This window comes from Heterodontus francisci, chromosome 5 (genome assembly GCF_036365525.1).
Source record: "Heterodontus francisci isolate sHetFra1 chromosome 5, sHetFra1.hap1, whole genome shotgun sequence".
In the NCBI taxonomy this organism is placed as follows: domain Eukaryota; kingdom Metazoa; phylum Chordata; class Chondrichthyes; order Heterodontiformes; family Heterodontidae; genus Heterodontus; species Heterodontus francisci.
This window is the reverse complement of record NC_090375.1, coordinates 24,182,179-24,196,992: the sequence shown is the minus strand read 5'-3', so window position 1 is coordinate 24,196,992 and position 14,814 is coordinate 24,182,179. Positions and strand designations below refer to the sequence as shown.

General features: G+C 44.1%; 1 protein-coding gene across 1 annotated transcript in view; it reads left to right on the top strand.

Annotated features, from left to right (window-relative positions):
• Window positions 1–13,921, top strand: part of psmg2 (proteasome (prosome, macropain) assembly chaperone 2) — a 32,685-nt gene extending 18,764 nt beyond the window's left edge. The window contains exons 5-7 of the mRNA XM_068031208.1: window positions 9,672–9,845; window positions 11,477–11,597; window positions 13,026–13,921. Of these exons, the coding sequence (XP_067887309.1) occupies window positions 9,672–9,845; window positions 11,477–11,597; window positions 13,026–13,118 (388 nt within the window). The 3' untranslated portion in view covers window positions 13,119–13,921. The remainder of the gene's footprint in view (window positions 1–9,671; window positions 9,846–11,476; window positions 11,598–13,025) is intronic.
• Window positions 13,922–14,814: the final 893 nt, after the last annotated feature.

The window sequence follows — 14,814 nt, the reverse complement described above, 5'->3', positions numbered from 1 at the left end:
TTGTACCAGTCTGCCATGAGGGACCTTGTCAAAGGCTTTACTGAAGTCCATATAGATAACATCCACTGCCCTTCCTTCATCGATCATCTTTGTCACTTCCTCAAAAAACCCCATCAAATTAGTGAGACACGACCTCCCCTTCACAAAACCATGCTGCCTCTCGCTAATAAGTTCGTTTGTTTCCAAATGGGAGTAAATCCTGTCCCGAAGAATCCTCTCCAATAATTTCCCTCCCACTGACGTAAGGCTCACCGGCCTATAATTTCCTGGATTATCCTTGCTACCCTTCTTAAATAAAGGAACAACATTGGCTAATCTCCAGTCCTCTGGGACCTCACCTGTAGCCAATGAGGATGCAAAGATTTCTGTCAAGGCCCCAGCAATTTCTTCCCTTGCCTCCCTCAGTATTCTGGGGTAGATCCCATCAGGCCCTGGGGACTTACCTACCTTAATGCTTTGCAAGACACCCAACACCACCTTCTTTTCGATAATGAGATGACTGAGACTATCTGCACTCCCTTCCCTAGGCTCATCATCCACCAAGTCCTTCTCTTTGGTGAATTTGATGCAAAGTTCTCATTTAGTACCTCGCCCATTTCCTCTGGCTCCACACATAGATTCCCTTCTCTGTCCTTGAGTGGGCCAACCCTTTCCCTAGTTACCCTCTTGCTCTGTATATACGTATAAAAAGCCTTGGGATTTTCCTTAATCCTGTTTGCCAATGACTTTTCATGACCCCTTTTAGCCCTCCTGACTCCTTGCTTAAGTTCCTTCCTGCTGTCTTTATATTCCTCAAGTGATTCGTCTGTTCCTAGCCTTCCAGCCCTTACCAATGCTTCCCTTTTCATTTTGACTAGGCTCACAATATCCCGCGTTATCCAAGGTTCCCGAAACTTGCCAAACTTATCCTTCTTCCTCACAGGAACATGCTGGTCCTGGATTCTAATCAACTGACGTTTGAAAGACTCCCACATGTCAGATGTTGATTTACCCTCAAACAGCCGCCCCCAAACTAAATTCTTCAGTTCCTGCCTAATATTGTTATAATTAGCCTTCCCCCAATTTAGCACCTTCACCCGAGGACTACTCTTATCCTTATCCACAAGTACCTTAAAACTTATGGAATTATGGTCACTGTTCCCGAAATGTTCCCCTACTGAAACTTCGACCACCTGGCCGGGCTCATTCCCCAATACCAGGTCCAGTATGGCCCCATCCCTAGTTGGACTATCTACATATTGTTTCAAGAAGCCCTCCTGGATGCTCCTTACAAATTCTGCCCAATCCAAGCCCCTAGCACTAAGTGAGTCACAGTCAATATAGGGGAAGTTAAAATCACCCACTACTACAACCCTGTTACCTTTACATCTTTCCAAAATCTGTCTACATATCTGCTCCTCTACCTCCCGCTGGCTGTTGGGAGGCCTGTAGAAAGCCCCCAACATCGTGACTGAACCCTTCCTATTCCTGAGCTCCACCCATATTGCCTTGCTGCACGACCCCTCCAAGGTGTCCTCCCGCAGTACAGCTGTGATATTCTCCTCAACCAGTAATGCAACTCCCCCACCCCTTTTCCATCCCCCTCTATCCCGCCTGAAGCTTCTAAATCCTGGAACATTTAGCTGCCAATCTTGTCCTTCCCTCAACCAAGTCTCTGTAATAGCAACAACATCATAGTTCCAAGTACTAATCCAAGCTTTAAGTTCATCTGCCTTACCTGTTATACTTCTCGCATTGAAACACATGCACTTCAGACCACCAGTCCCGCTATGCTCCACAACATCTCCCTGCCTGGTCTTCCTCTGGTCTTCCTGACATTGTCAGGTAATAATCCAGAGATTATTACCTTTGAGGTTCTGCTTCTTAATTTGGTGCCTAGTTCCTCATACTGACTATGCAGAACCTCTTTCCTTGTCCTGCCTATGTCGTTGGTACCTACATGGACCACAATGACTGGATTCTCCCCCTCCCACTGTAAGCTTCTCTCCAGCCCTGAGCAGATGTCCCGAACCCTGGCATCGGACAGGCAACACAGCCGTCTCAATACTCGCTCTTTTCTGCAGAGAACAGTGTCAAACTCCTTAACTATACTGTCCTCTACTACCACTACATTCCTTTTTTCTCCCTCCACTTGAATGGCTTCCTGTACCATGGTGCCATGGTCAGGTTGTCATCCATCCTGCAGCCCCCACTCTCATCCAAACAAGCTGAAAGAACCTCAGTCCTGTTGGACAGTCGCAAAGGCTGAGGCTTCTGCACTCCTGCCCTCTGGGTCCTCTTACCTGCCTCAGCTGCAGCCACACTCTCCTGTACCTGACCACTGACCAAATCAGAAGACCCTATCCTAAAGGGTGTGATCGTCTCCTGATTCAAAATGCCCAGATAACTTTCCCCCTCTCTGACGTGTCGCAGTGTCTGCAGCTCGGACTCCAGTTCAATTACTCCGAGTCAAAGCTCTTCGAGCTGCAATCACTTACTGCAGACGTTTGCCCTGGATCACACTGGCATCCAGGAGCTCCCACATGCTGCAGCCGTGACACATCACCTGCCTTGCCATCCTTAATGTGTTTCAATTAACTACTTAATCATTTTATTCAATTATTTATTTTATTATCCTTTTTATATATCTTTGATTAAGCTTACCACTAGTTCCTTTACTATTTTAAACATTAGGATTAGAATGGACCTTAATCACTTAACAGATACTCACCAAACAGGTAGCTTCTTCCCAAACCAATCATCTATCTGCTTGCCTGTGATGTTTGCTTTAAATTAAATTAAAAGCTTACCTGTATACTCACCCCGGTGGCTCTCGATTTCCCTGCTCTCCCTGTTGATTGTGATGTCACTTTTTGATTTTTTTTTTTTTTCCTGCTCCACTCCCACTGTGCTCCTCTTTTTTTCTCACTCTCGCTCTGTCTCTGGCCTTTTGGCGCGCTTTTTAAACCTCCAGTGCTGCCATGCTCCTCTCTCTCGCTCTCGCTCTGTCTCTGGGCTCCGACTTTAGGCTTTTGGCGCACTTTTTAAACCTCAGCTCCCGCTGTGCTCCTTTCTTTCTCTCTCTCACACTCTGTCTCCTTAATGATCGATTCTAACACCTTCCCCATGACAGACGTCAGGCTAACTGGCCGAAAGTTACCTGTTTTCTGCCTCCCCCACCAACCTTCTTGAATAGAGGGGTTATATTTGCTACTTTCCAGTCTGATGGAACCTTTCCAGAATCTAGCGAATTTTGAAAAATTACCACCAACGCATCTACTACCTCATTAACTCCCTCTTATCAGTCCCTAGGATGAAGTCCATCAGGACCCGGGGACACGTCAGCCCGCAGCTCCATCAGTTTGGTCAGTTACGCTTCCCTGGTGATTGTAATTTCACAATTTTTGCATCATTTCTGAGCAGCACATTATGAAGTAGGGTTGTCCAACGTACGGACCGCAGGCCAGGATCTGACCCACCAATATAAGCTGTACCCGGCTGTTCCTCGTCTTCGCCAGGGGTCTGTGACTGATAATTTCAGAGATGAGAAATTTCCAATTGGCTTCTTCCAGACCAACTTTAAAAAAAAAAATTCATCAGTTTCACAGCTGACAGCTGCCGGGAACCGGAACAGCCGTTTCTGAACTTTCAACAGATTTTGGCTTTTCCAGTGGGATTTGTAAAAAAAAAGTCAGAATCCGCCACAGTTCAGGAACTGTTGTTCCTGCTCCCAGCACCCGTCAGCTATAAAACTGAAATGCGATTTTTTAAAAAACTGACCAACACAAAGCTACTTTGCTGAACGTTCCCACTGTCTGCAACTGTCAGAGACGGTGGGGGGGGGGGGAAAACAGAGAGAGGGAAGGAGGAGGGAGGGGGAAAAGAGACAGAGAGAGGTGGGGTTAGAGGGATTGGAGGGGGTGTACGGGGGAGGGGGTGTACAGAGAGTGGGGGGGGGGGGAGACAGAGACAGACAGAGAGGGGCGGGGGACGCCGAGTGAGGATTACACAGAGGGAGGGAACAATAGTGAGGGGGGACACGGAGAGAGACAGAGAGAGGGAGTGATCATGTTAACTCCTGACGGGTGGACATCTATCTTGACTGTTCCACATCACTACAGCAAGCGTGTGGGCAAACATTAACTACTTTTGCAAGAAAAAAAATGTCAGGTATCTCACTAAATCTGTGTCCAACATAGTGATGAAAAAGTAAGTCAATAAATTAGAATTATTTATTAGAAGTCCAAAGTACGGAAAGTCCTCATCAGGGAACTCCTCTTTGCTGACGATGCTGCTTTAACATCTCACACTGAAGAGTGCCTGCAGAGTCTCATCGACAGGTTTGCGGCTGCCTGCAATGAATTTGGCCTAACCATCAGCCTCAAGAAAACGAACATCATGGGGCAGGACGTCAGAAATGCTCCATCCATCAATATTGGTGACCACGCTCTGGAAGTGGTTCAAGAGTTCACCTACCTAGGCTCAACTATCACCAGTAACCTGTCTCTCGATGCAGAAATCAACAAGTGCATGGGAAAGGCTCCCACTGCTATGTCCAGACTGGCCAAGAGAGTGTGGGAAAATGGCGCACTGACACGGAACACAAAAGTCCGAGTGTATCAGGCCTGTGTCCTCAGTACCTTGCTCTACGGCAGCGAGGCCTGGACAACGTATGTCAGCCGAGCGACGTCTCAATTCATTCCATCTTCGCTGCCTCCGGAGAATACTTGGCATCAGGTGGCAGGACTGTATCTCCAACGCAGAAGTCCTCGAGGCAGCCAACATCCCCAGCTTATACACCCTACTGAGTCAGCGGCGCTTGAGATGGCTTGGCCATGTGAGCCGCATGGAAGATGACAGGATCCCCAAAGACACATTGTACAGCGAGCTCGCCACTGGTATCAGACCCACCAGCTGTCCACGTCTCTGCTTTAAAGACGTCTGCAAACGCGACATGAAATCCTGTGACATTGATCACAAGTCGTGGGAGTCAGTTGCCAGCGTTCGCCAGAACTGGCGGGCAGCCATAAAGACGGGGCTAAAGTGTGGCGAGTCGAAGAGACTTCGTAGTTGGCAGCAAAAAAGACAGAGGCGCAAGGGGAGAGCCAACTGTGTAACAGCCCCGACAAACAAATTTCTCTGCAGCACCTGTGGAAGAGTCTGTCACTCTCGAATTGGCCTTTCTAGCCACTCCAGGCGCTGCTTCACAAACCACTGACCCTCTCCAGGCGCTTATCCATTGTCTCTCGAGATAAGGAGGCCAAAGAGAGATAGAATCATAGAAAGTTTACGACACAGAAAGAGGCCACTTGCCTCTTCTCATTTAAAGCTTCTTTACAAAAATGCACATTTGTTGTTTTGATTAATAGTAAGATAAATTTTAAATGCCTTTATCTTTCCGCAATTGTATCACCGGCACCCTATCTAAGACAAAGATTGTAATGTGGTCCCACCATGTGAGAAGGTTGGGCAACCCTGTTCTAGAGCCAGCTAGCGAGCAGGCTATTCTAGAACTGGAAATGTACATTGAGACAGGATTAATTAATGACCTCATAGTAAAGGAGCCGATTAGTAGCATGACTGAATTTCGCATTCAGTTTGAGGGGGAGAAGTGTGGATCTGGGACTTAAACTTAAATAAAGGCAATTACAAGGTCATGAAGGCAGAGCTGGCTAAAGTGAACTGGGAAAGTAGGTTAAGTGGTAGGACAGTAGAGATGCAATAGCAGACATTTCAGGAGATATTTCATAACACTTTCTCATTCCAGTGAGAAAGACTCTATGAGAAGGTTGCACCATCCGTGGTTAACTAAGGAAGTTAAGCATAGTGTCAACTTGAAAGAAAAAGCATACAATTCTGTGAAGAATAGTGGTAGGTCAGAACATTGGAAAGAATTTAAAAATCAGCAAAGAATTATGAAAAAAAAAATTAGGAGGGAGAAAGTAGAGTATGAGAGGAAGCTAGCTAGAAATGTAAAATGGATAGTAATAAAAAGGCAGAGTAACTAAAGTGAGCATTGAACAGATATTTTATGTCTGTCTTCACTGTAGAAGACACAAATAACATCCCAGAAATACTTGTAAATCAAGATGTGAAAGGGAGGGAGGAACTTAAAACAATTTGTTATGGCCGAGGCGGCAAGAGTGCAGTTTTTTCTCGTTCCACTTCTCCACAGGTCACAACCTATATTTAAATTTGTTTCCTAGTTATTGAAACGGTCAATCATAGACTGTATTTTTATCGCAGAATAAATAGAGGTTTCTTTGAACAAGCTCTTTTGGGGGTAGGATAGAAATGTTATACACCAGGATTCAAAATGTTCAAACAATTTCTGTAGCGTCATGAGCTTTGCATTCCATCTGTTTTACAACAAAAAATTTAATCAAGTTTGTATGTGCACTAACCACTAACCTAGAAATCTGCATAATGATGTGTGAGCTTTCAGTCTTTGTACCGATTTGTGGCCCAATTTATACTAATAGTGGACTGCTTTGTGTTTAGAGGTAGGAACAAGTCTGAAACAACAAGTTAAGCCATTAACAAGTGGGTGCTATTTCCAATGTTGCTGTACTGCTGTTTATTTAGTTACTCCATTACAAGGCTATTTGGGATCTATATTATTTAGATCGTGGTCAGTGGTGTGATAACTAAGAACCTAATAATCTAAAGTTGTGTCTGGAAATCCTGTGATGATCTCCTTCTGGATGCATTTCACTTACTATTTGGCCTGAACTTGCAAGAAGCTTTGCATAGTAATTGATTTACAAATCTGATTTGTGTAGAATTTCAAATTGTCATACAAATTTTCTGCTCTAGGGCGGCACAGTGGCGCAGTGGTTAGGACCACAGCCTCACAGCTCCAGCGACCCGGGTTCAGTTCTGGGTACTGCCTGTGTGGAGTTTGCAAGTTCTGCCTGTGACCGCGTGGGTTTCCGCCGGGTGCTCTGGTTTCCTCCCACAGCCAAAGACTTGCAGGTTGATAGATAAATTGGCCATTGTAAATTGCCCCTAGTGTAGGTAGGTGGTAGAATGGTGGGAATGTGGTAGGGAATATGGGATTAATGCAGGATTTGTATAAATGGGTGGTTGTTGGTCAGCACAGACTCGGTGGGCCGAAGAGCCTGTTTCAGTGCTGTATCTCTAAATAATAAAATAAAATTTTAGCTGGAGCACTTTATGATTGTGGGTGTTTGGGAAAAGTTAGAAGTGGACATAATCCTTCCTAGTGGATGGACGGTAGGGGGCATTACGTTTAACTGTTTGCTCTAACATCTGTATAAACCATGAGAAAGGGCACACAGTTTAACCCTTTCAATCCTATTGCATTTCTAACCTTTGCCAGTTCTGATGAAAGGTCACTGACCTGAAACATTAACTTTGTTTCTGTCTCCATAGATGCTGCCAAACCTACTGAATATTTCCAGCACTTCTTGGTTTTATTCTTCTTCTTTGGCCTCCTTGTCTCGAGAGACAATGGGGCAGTGCCTGGAGTGGCTATAAAGGCCAATTCTAGAGTGACAGCCTCTTCCACAGGCGCTGCTGATAAAATTGGTTGTCGGGGCTGTTACACAGTGGGCTCTCTCCTTGCACTTCTGTCTTTTTTCCTGCCAACTGCTAAGTCTGTTCGACTCGCCACTCTTTAGCCCTGCCTTTATGGCTGTCCCCCAGCTCTGGCGATCATTGGCAACTGACTCCCATGACTTGTGGTCAACGTCACAGGACTTCATGTTGCGCTTGCAGACATCTTTAAAGAGGAGACATGGACGGCCGGTGGGTCTGATACCAGTGACGAGCTTGCTGTACAATGCGTTCTTGGGGATCCTGCCATCTTCACATGGCCAAGCCATCTCAAGCGCCGCTGGCTCAGTAGGGTGTATATGCTGGGGATGTTGGCCACCTCGAGGACTTCTGCATTGGAGATACGCTCCTGCCACCTGATGCCAAGGATTCTCCGGAAGCAGCGAAGATGGAATGAGTTGAGATGTCGCTGTTGGCTGACATACGTTGGCCAGGCCTCGCTGCTGTAGAGCAAGATACTGAGGACACAGGCTTGAAACACTCAGACTTTTGTGTTCTGTGTCAGTGCGGCATTTTCCCACACCCTCTTGGCCGGTCTGGACATAGCAGCGGACGCCTTTCCCATGCGCTTGTTGATTTCTGCTTCGAGAGACAGGTTACTGGTGATAGTTGAGCCTAGGTAGGTGAACGCTTGAACCACTTCCAGAGCGTGATCGCCGATATTGATGGATGGAGCATTTCCGACATCCTGGCCCATGATATTCGTTTTCTTGAGGCTGATGGTTAGACCAAATTCGTTGCAGGCAGCCGCAATGCTGTCGATGAGACACTGCAGATGCTCTTCTGTGTGAGATGTTAATGCAGCATCATCAGCAAAGAGGAGTTCCCTGATGAGGACTTTCCGTACTTTGGTCTTCGCCCTAAGATGAGTATGGTTGAACAGCCTGCCATCTGCTCTTGTGTGGAGGAAAATTCCGTCTTCTGAAGCAGTGAGAAGAAGATCTCAAACAGTGTAGGTGCAGGAACACAGCCCTGTTTCACGCCACTCAGGATAGGAAAGGGGTCTGATGAGGCACCGCTATGCTGAATTGTGCCTTTCATATTGTCATGGAATGAGGTGATGATGCTGAGTAGCTTTGGTAGACATCTGATCTTTTCTAGTAGTCCGAAGAGACCAAGTCTGCTGACGAGGTCAAAGGCTTTGGTAAGATCTATGAAAGCAACGTAGAGGGGCATCTGTTGTTTGCGGCATTTCTCCTGTAGCTGGCAAAGGGAGAACAGCATGTCAATGGTGGATTTCTCTGCTCGAAAGCCACACTGTGCCTCAGGGTAGACACACTCAACCAGCTTCTGGAGTCTGTTTAAAATGACTCGAGCAAAGACTTTCCCCACTATGCTGAGCAGGGAGATTCCACGGTAGTTGCTGGAGTCACCGCGGTCACCCTTGTTCTTAGAGAGGGTGATGATATTGGCATCGCCCATGTCCTGTGGTACTGCTCCCTCATCCCAGCACAGGCAAAGCAGTTGGTTCATGGAGTGCTGAGAGTATAGCAGGCTTGGCAGTCTTGATTATTTCAGGAGTAATGCCGTCCTTTCCAGGGGCTTTTCCACTGGCTAGAGAATCAATGGCATCACTGAGTTCCATTTTTGTTGGCTGTTCGTCCAGCTCATCCATGACTGGCAGAGACTGGGCTGCATTGAGGGCGGTATCAGTGACGACATTTTCCCTGGAGTACAGTTCTAGGTAGTGCTGCACCCAGTGGTCCATTTGCTTGCATTGGTCAGTGATCGTTTCCCCTGATTTAGCCTTGAGGGGGGCGATATTCTTGATGGTTGGCCCAAAAGCTCTCTTAATGCCATCATACATTCCTCTGATGTTTCTGGTGTCGGAGGCCAGTGGAATACGACTGCATAGGTGTTGCCAGTAGTCATTTGCACAGCGCCTGGCTGTTCTTTGTGCAGTGCTTCTGGCTACTTTAAGTGCTACGGATGTTAGCTCGCTGAGGGCTTTCTTGTATTTCAACAGTGCAATGCGCTTAGCTCTTCAAAGTGAGATTTATTACACACAGTTTAATCGCTAGTTAGATTGTATTAATGGAAAACCAGCATGAAATTTTAAGCATAAATTCAACCAATGCAATCAAATGCTTTAGAAACTGCATTCTATCTCACAGCACTCCACTACGATATTTGGCAACACCTATTCTGCAGAACATTGTGGGAGACAAGTTCCAGACCCTCAAATGGAAAGAACTGGAAAGGATAGCAGCCTTCCCTGGTATTAGTGAGGTGCAACAGGAGATCTACATCCCAGGAGGGGGCATCACAAAATTACTCTACAGTGACAGGTAGGAGTGTTCATATGTCTACAGCGCTAAACCACGGTCTGTTGAGGATGAAGTTTTGCTGTGTACCTCTGCAGGGAGCAGTGTAGCCCAGGTCATACTCAAGTCTCTGATAGCCTGCACCATTGGAACTGGAGGGAGGTAATTTAACTGAAATTCAATTCCAAATACGCTGACTGATCACTTTGGTTTAGCCCACATGTCCCAGATGAAGCAAATGAAGCTGGTACAACCTGCTACTTGCATTCTGATTTGCAAAGCTACAGCTACTAAATTGTAAGCCCCAGAATACACTGCACATTAACTTGCATTCCAAGGTGATGTACACTCAGGAACCCACAAAGCATTCTGGCTGGCCGAGGTATTCTCAACAGTGCTGGATTAATAAAGCACTTTAAGGAAGACAAGGAGCTTTTGAGGAAGAAATGGCAGCTTTTCTGGGAAGGTTAGGAAAGGCAATCAAAAGTTTAGGTGAGAAGCAATGTATCGTCACAAGGCTTGTGAAGACAGGGAAGAAAAGTAGTGACTTAAAGGAGTTTGGTAAGAAATTTCCAATAAGTGGGACCAAGGCAACAGAAGGCTTTCCTGCAAAGTTAGAGCAGGGGAGAGAATGATGCTTAGGACACCAGAGTCAGAGGGTCGAGGACGTGGGTACTGAAGAGGATTAGGTAGTCTGGGCAAGGACAGATTTATATACCAGGAAGGAGCCAATACAAGACAGTGAGGATGGGTGAGTGGGACTCAGTGCAAAGGAAGAGGTTTGGATGATTTGGAAATAATGAAGGGTAGAGGTTATAGAGCTGCCAAGGACAACACTTCAGAAGTCTGGGGGTGATCGAGTTGGGTAAAGTTTTCAGTGGATAAAGTAAAGACAGAGATAAACCATGCAATGTTTTAGAAGTAAGTAATCTTGGCAGTGAATAGAGTACAGGGTCTGAAGTTTGGTTTTGTATTGACCAGAGCGGTGTGTGCAGTGTGGCATTGCTCTTGATCATTTGTAGGAAATTTTGACTAATCCACAGTTTAATCTCAGGCAGGTAATTCTCATCAAACTAAGATTGGAAAAAAATGCATGAATGTTGTTGGAAGCGCTATGACTAGCTTGGGGCCCTTCTTTCAGTAAAGCATGTGGATTCCAATCAAATGCAGAAAAAATTTTCAGTTTCTCCCTTTTGGATGCTGTTCTGTTCAGACAGCCCTATTTAAATTTCTTTTTATGTGGGTAGCTTTCTTCATTCACTGGCTGACCAGGTTATGTGATCTGTATATTTTGGTGGCTGCCTGTTGGATCCCCAAGTGTTGGAATTCTCAACAAGCAGACCTGGTTCAAATCTGTGCCGTGGACTGCTGGTTGTCTCAGCTGCTGATCTCAGCTGGGTCACCAGAGGGGGCACTTTGTAATAAAATTTACCTGAGGGTATTTAAAAACTGACTGCAACACACAAAATACCCGAGCACATTGACTAGAGGTCTGAGCCATATCTGATCAATTCCTGCTGAACACAACAATTGTGAGGGCCTAAAGAACTGATTTTTTGTATAGATAGATGGCACTAAGAAATTCTTCATTTTATCGTAAAGAAAAGTATTTCTGCAGCTGTTTGTGTACTAACTCTTATTTTGTTTGTGTGCAGTTGCACTGAAGGAATCCCATTGGCAGTACTCCTGATCTTCTGTTCTGAAGGGGATAATATCCCTGATGCATTCAACCTTCTGAACTTCCTGAATGAGTGGATGGAGTTAATAGAAAAAACAGTAAGTAACTTCTGTTGAAGTGTACCTGTTTAACGTGATTGCTGAGTTTGTTTGAACATTAGTTTATAGTGATTGTGGTACACATTGCTTCACTTTGATTTTAAAAGAAATTCTTTAGCAGAGGTATCAAATTAGTCCAGTTTTGTATTTTAAATGTAATGAGCCAAATCTTCCTGGAGAAAAAGCAGTGAGTTCACGACACACACCGTTATTAATGTGCAAATTGGCCAGCAAGCTCTGAAGGAAGAAGAAATACATTGCAAGTTAAGAATCTCCAGAATTTTCTGGTTGATTTACACCACTTCACCATTTACTTTGCCTCTCAACCTTAGCCTCCCTGTTGTTAAGAACTTGCTAGATTTGCACATTAATTGCCCATTAAACGTGCTGCAGAAAATTAGGACACAATTAACAGCACAAGTACCCTTTTAATGATGTGATATTTCTTAATGAAATGTCTGTCAATCTCTAGGGCCCAAGTCAATTTTATGCAACCTGTCCTCCTATTTAACCCTTTAAGCCCTAGTTGTCATGATGGTAAATCTGCACTACACCCACTCCAAAATTGATATCTCATATATTTCTATGGAGAGTTGTGAATGCCTCAAAACTTCCTTCAGTTCAGCCATCTTATTCAGCTTCCAACAAAATACTATCCTGAGCTTATCCGTCTCTTTGGTTGTTCATTCAGACTGAACCACATCTGTACCTTGTTTGTCCCTACACTAAGCTTCAAAATCCTTATCCTGTGCAACACATAAGCAGAATACTTGTACATTCACAATATCTGCTGCTGGTGAACAATATCTTTTTTGTTGAATTTCATTGATCTGGGATACTTTTTCCTTTTGGGAAGAACTTCGGTAAATCGATTACTGAACAGCATGTAGCAAATTGGGTATTGGAGGATATGTCCTTGGTACAGTGCCATTTCTTGGCTAATGTCCAGATGGTCCCTTTGAGGCCACCTCCAAGCCAATGTCCTAGAAACTGTTTTATGATTATTATTGTCTTCAATTGAATGAGTGAATAATGAATGCCAGATTCTTTTTCCTTTGAAAATGCTCCCTCCTAGTTGTCTGCTTTTTAGGAGATATCCTGCCATTTGCTGTGTTGCCAGTGTTTAGGGATTCAATGCTGCCTAATTCTGCTTTAAGAACCAAGTGCAAAGCTTAGAGTGTAGTCTTGCATAAAGTTGGGAAATAACATCTGGCTAAGCGGGCTGTGACTAACAGAGCCACTGACCCCTGATTTGTTTCTGTAAGCTGTCAATATCCTATTTGCATGTGGAGTTTAACATTTTTAAGGAAGGCTGATACTATAATGAATGATTTAACATTCTGGTTACAGAACAGAATTGACACAAGATGTTGGCTGCAATTGAATGGGTTTGAACTATTTGATTAACTGAATGTTTTCCCTCCTCAGCATGATCATCATAACGTGACTCAGGCACAGTGGAAGATCCCGAGTTCTTGGGGATTACTATTTGGCAGTGGCATTCCACCAGCTCTCTTCTAATTCAGCAGATCTAAACTGTAATATGATCTTAAATGGGTTGAAGCTGTGTTTGCACTCAGACTGCTTATTAGTGACTCTTCGCCTTAATGGCAGTAGGCTGTAAAAAAAAAAGTCAATACTTCAAAGATCTAAATTACGTACTGTATCTACACATTTTGCTGTTGAAACTGTGCCATCAATTCTTAAATCCATTATAAAATGTTCATCTAGATATCGGAACGGATAATTGTCAGGGGGCTTGGGTAAGAATTGACTTTCAAAAGTGTCCAGATGATGGTGTTTAAAAATGAGGGAGTGATGTACTTTAAAAGCCAAGTCAGTTACATATGCAGTGATTTAAACACTAGATAAAATGGATACTGAGTGAATGTTTTCACTTGTGAGGAAGAGCAAAACTAGAGGCCATTAATGTAAGAGTCACCAAGAAATCTAATGGGGAATTCTGAAGAAACTTTAGGTAAAGAATGGTGACAATGTGGACCACACGACCACTGGGAGTGGTTGAAGCAAATAGTATAAGATGCATTTAAGAAAAAGCGAGAAAGCATGTGAGGGAGAAGGCTCGCGTGGAGCATAAATGCCTACATGGACTGATTGAGCTGAATGGCTTGTTTCTGTGCCATGTTTTTTTTAAGGGAACCTTTGTTTTCAGAAGTATGCTGGGAAGCAGTGAATTTGTTTTATTGTCTCCTAGATGGCATTTATGGGCCCTTTTAATGTGTTCAAGTCTTAATTAACCAGACAGTCAAGGTCTGAGAATGTTCAGTTACTTTTAAAAAAAATAAAACATTTTCTCTCCTGTTGACATCTTGCTTTTTGTTTTTAGAATTGTTAATAATTTTCCCCAGATTTGAACACACTTCATTGACACAGTTAACAAGAGTTCAAATAGCTAAGTACGAAGTTGAGCTGGACCGAGGAAGCTGAGTAGTGTTGAGACTCAGCATGGTCCAACCAAATCGGAGGAAGTCCTGATCAAACTGTCCTGGTGTATTGTGTTCTCTTCTGCTCTCCTGTACCAGAGAGAGTAGAGGAAGAGATTGCTCCCTAGTGATAGAAGTTTCTTCGAAAAGCCTACCTGTAACCCATTTCTAATTCCCTATTTTCCGCTAAGGCTCCTGGAGCTAAGGGTATGTTGGCGTCGTCATTGACTGTATTATGCTGTCCAAGGAGCAACCAAAGTAATATTTCAGATAAAGATGAGATTTGGTTTGAATAAATTAGTTAAGCCAATTATGTGGCTCAAGTTTATTAACCATTCAACTGCTGTCAAATAAGATTTTTTTTTAAATTGTACTCAATTTGTCGTCATGTTGATTGTCTCATTATTGTCAGAGTATCTCACCATCCTGACTTGGGTATATTCCTTCATCATTGCTGAGCCAACATTCTGGATGATCACTTATGGCTGATGTAGATTGTAGAGTGTCAATTATAATTTTACATTGAGATGGTTGTCAATAATTGCATTAGGCATAGCAGACTTGTATCACTACAATGCCTTCTTCATAATGAGAGTCAGGCATTGAATTGTTGTGTTCCATTCTAGGTGACCACAATTGTACACTGTAGATTTTCATTGACAAAAGAAAGCCAGAAGAGAACGGAGTGGCACAGCATGCTAGGGACCGAGGTTTGAAGTCTTCACTCTGTTGCTGTAAGGTCCTGGATTAAACAAATTTGGAAAATCTCACTT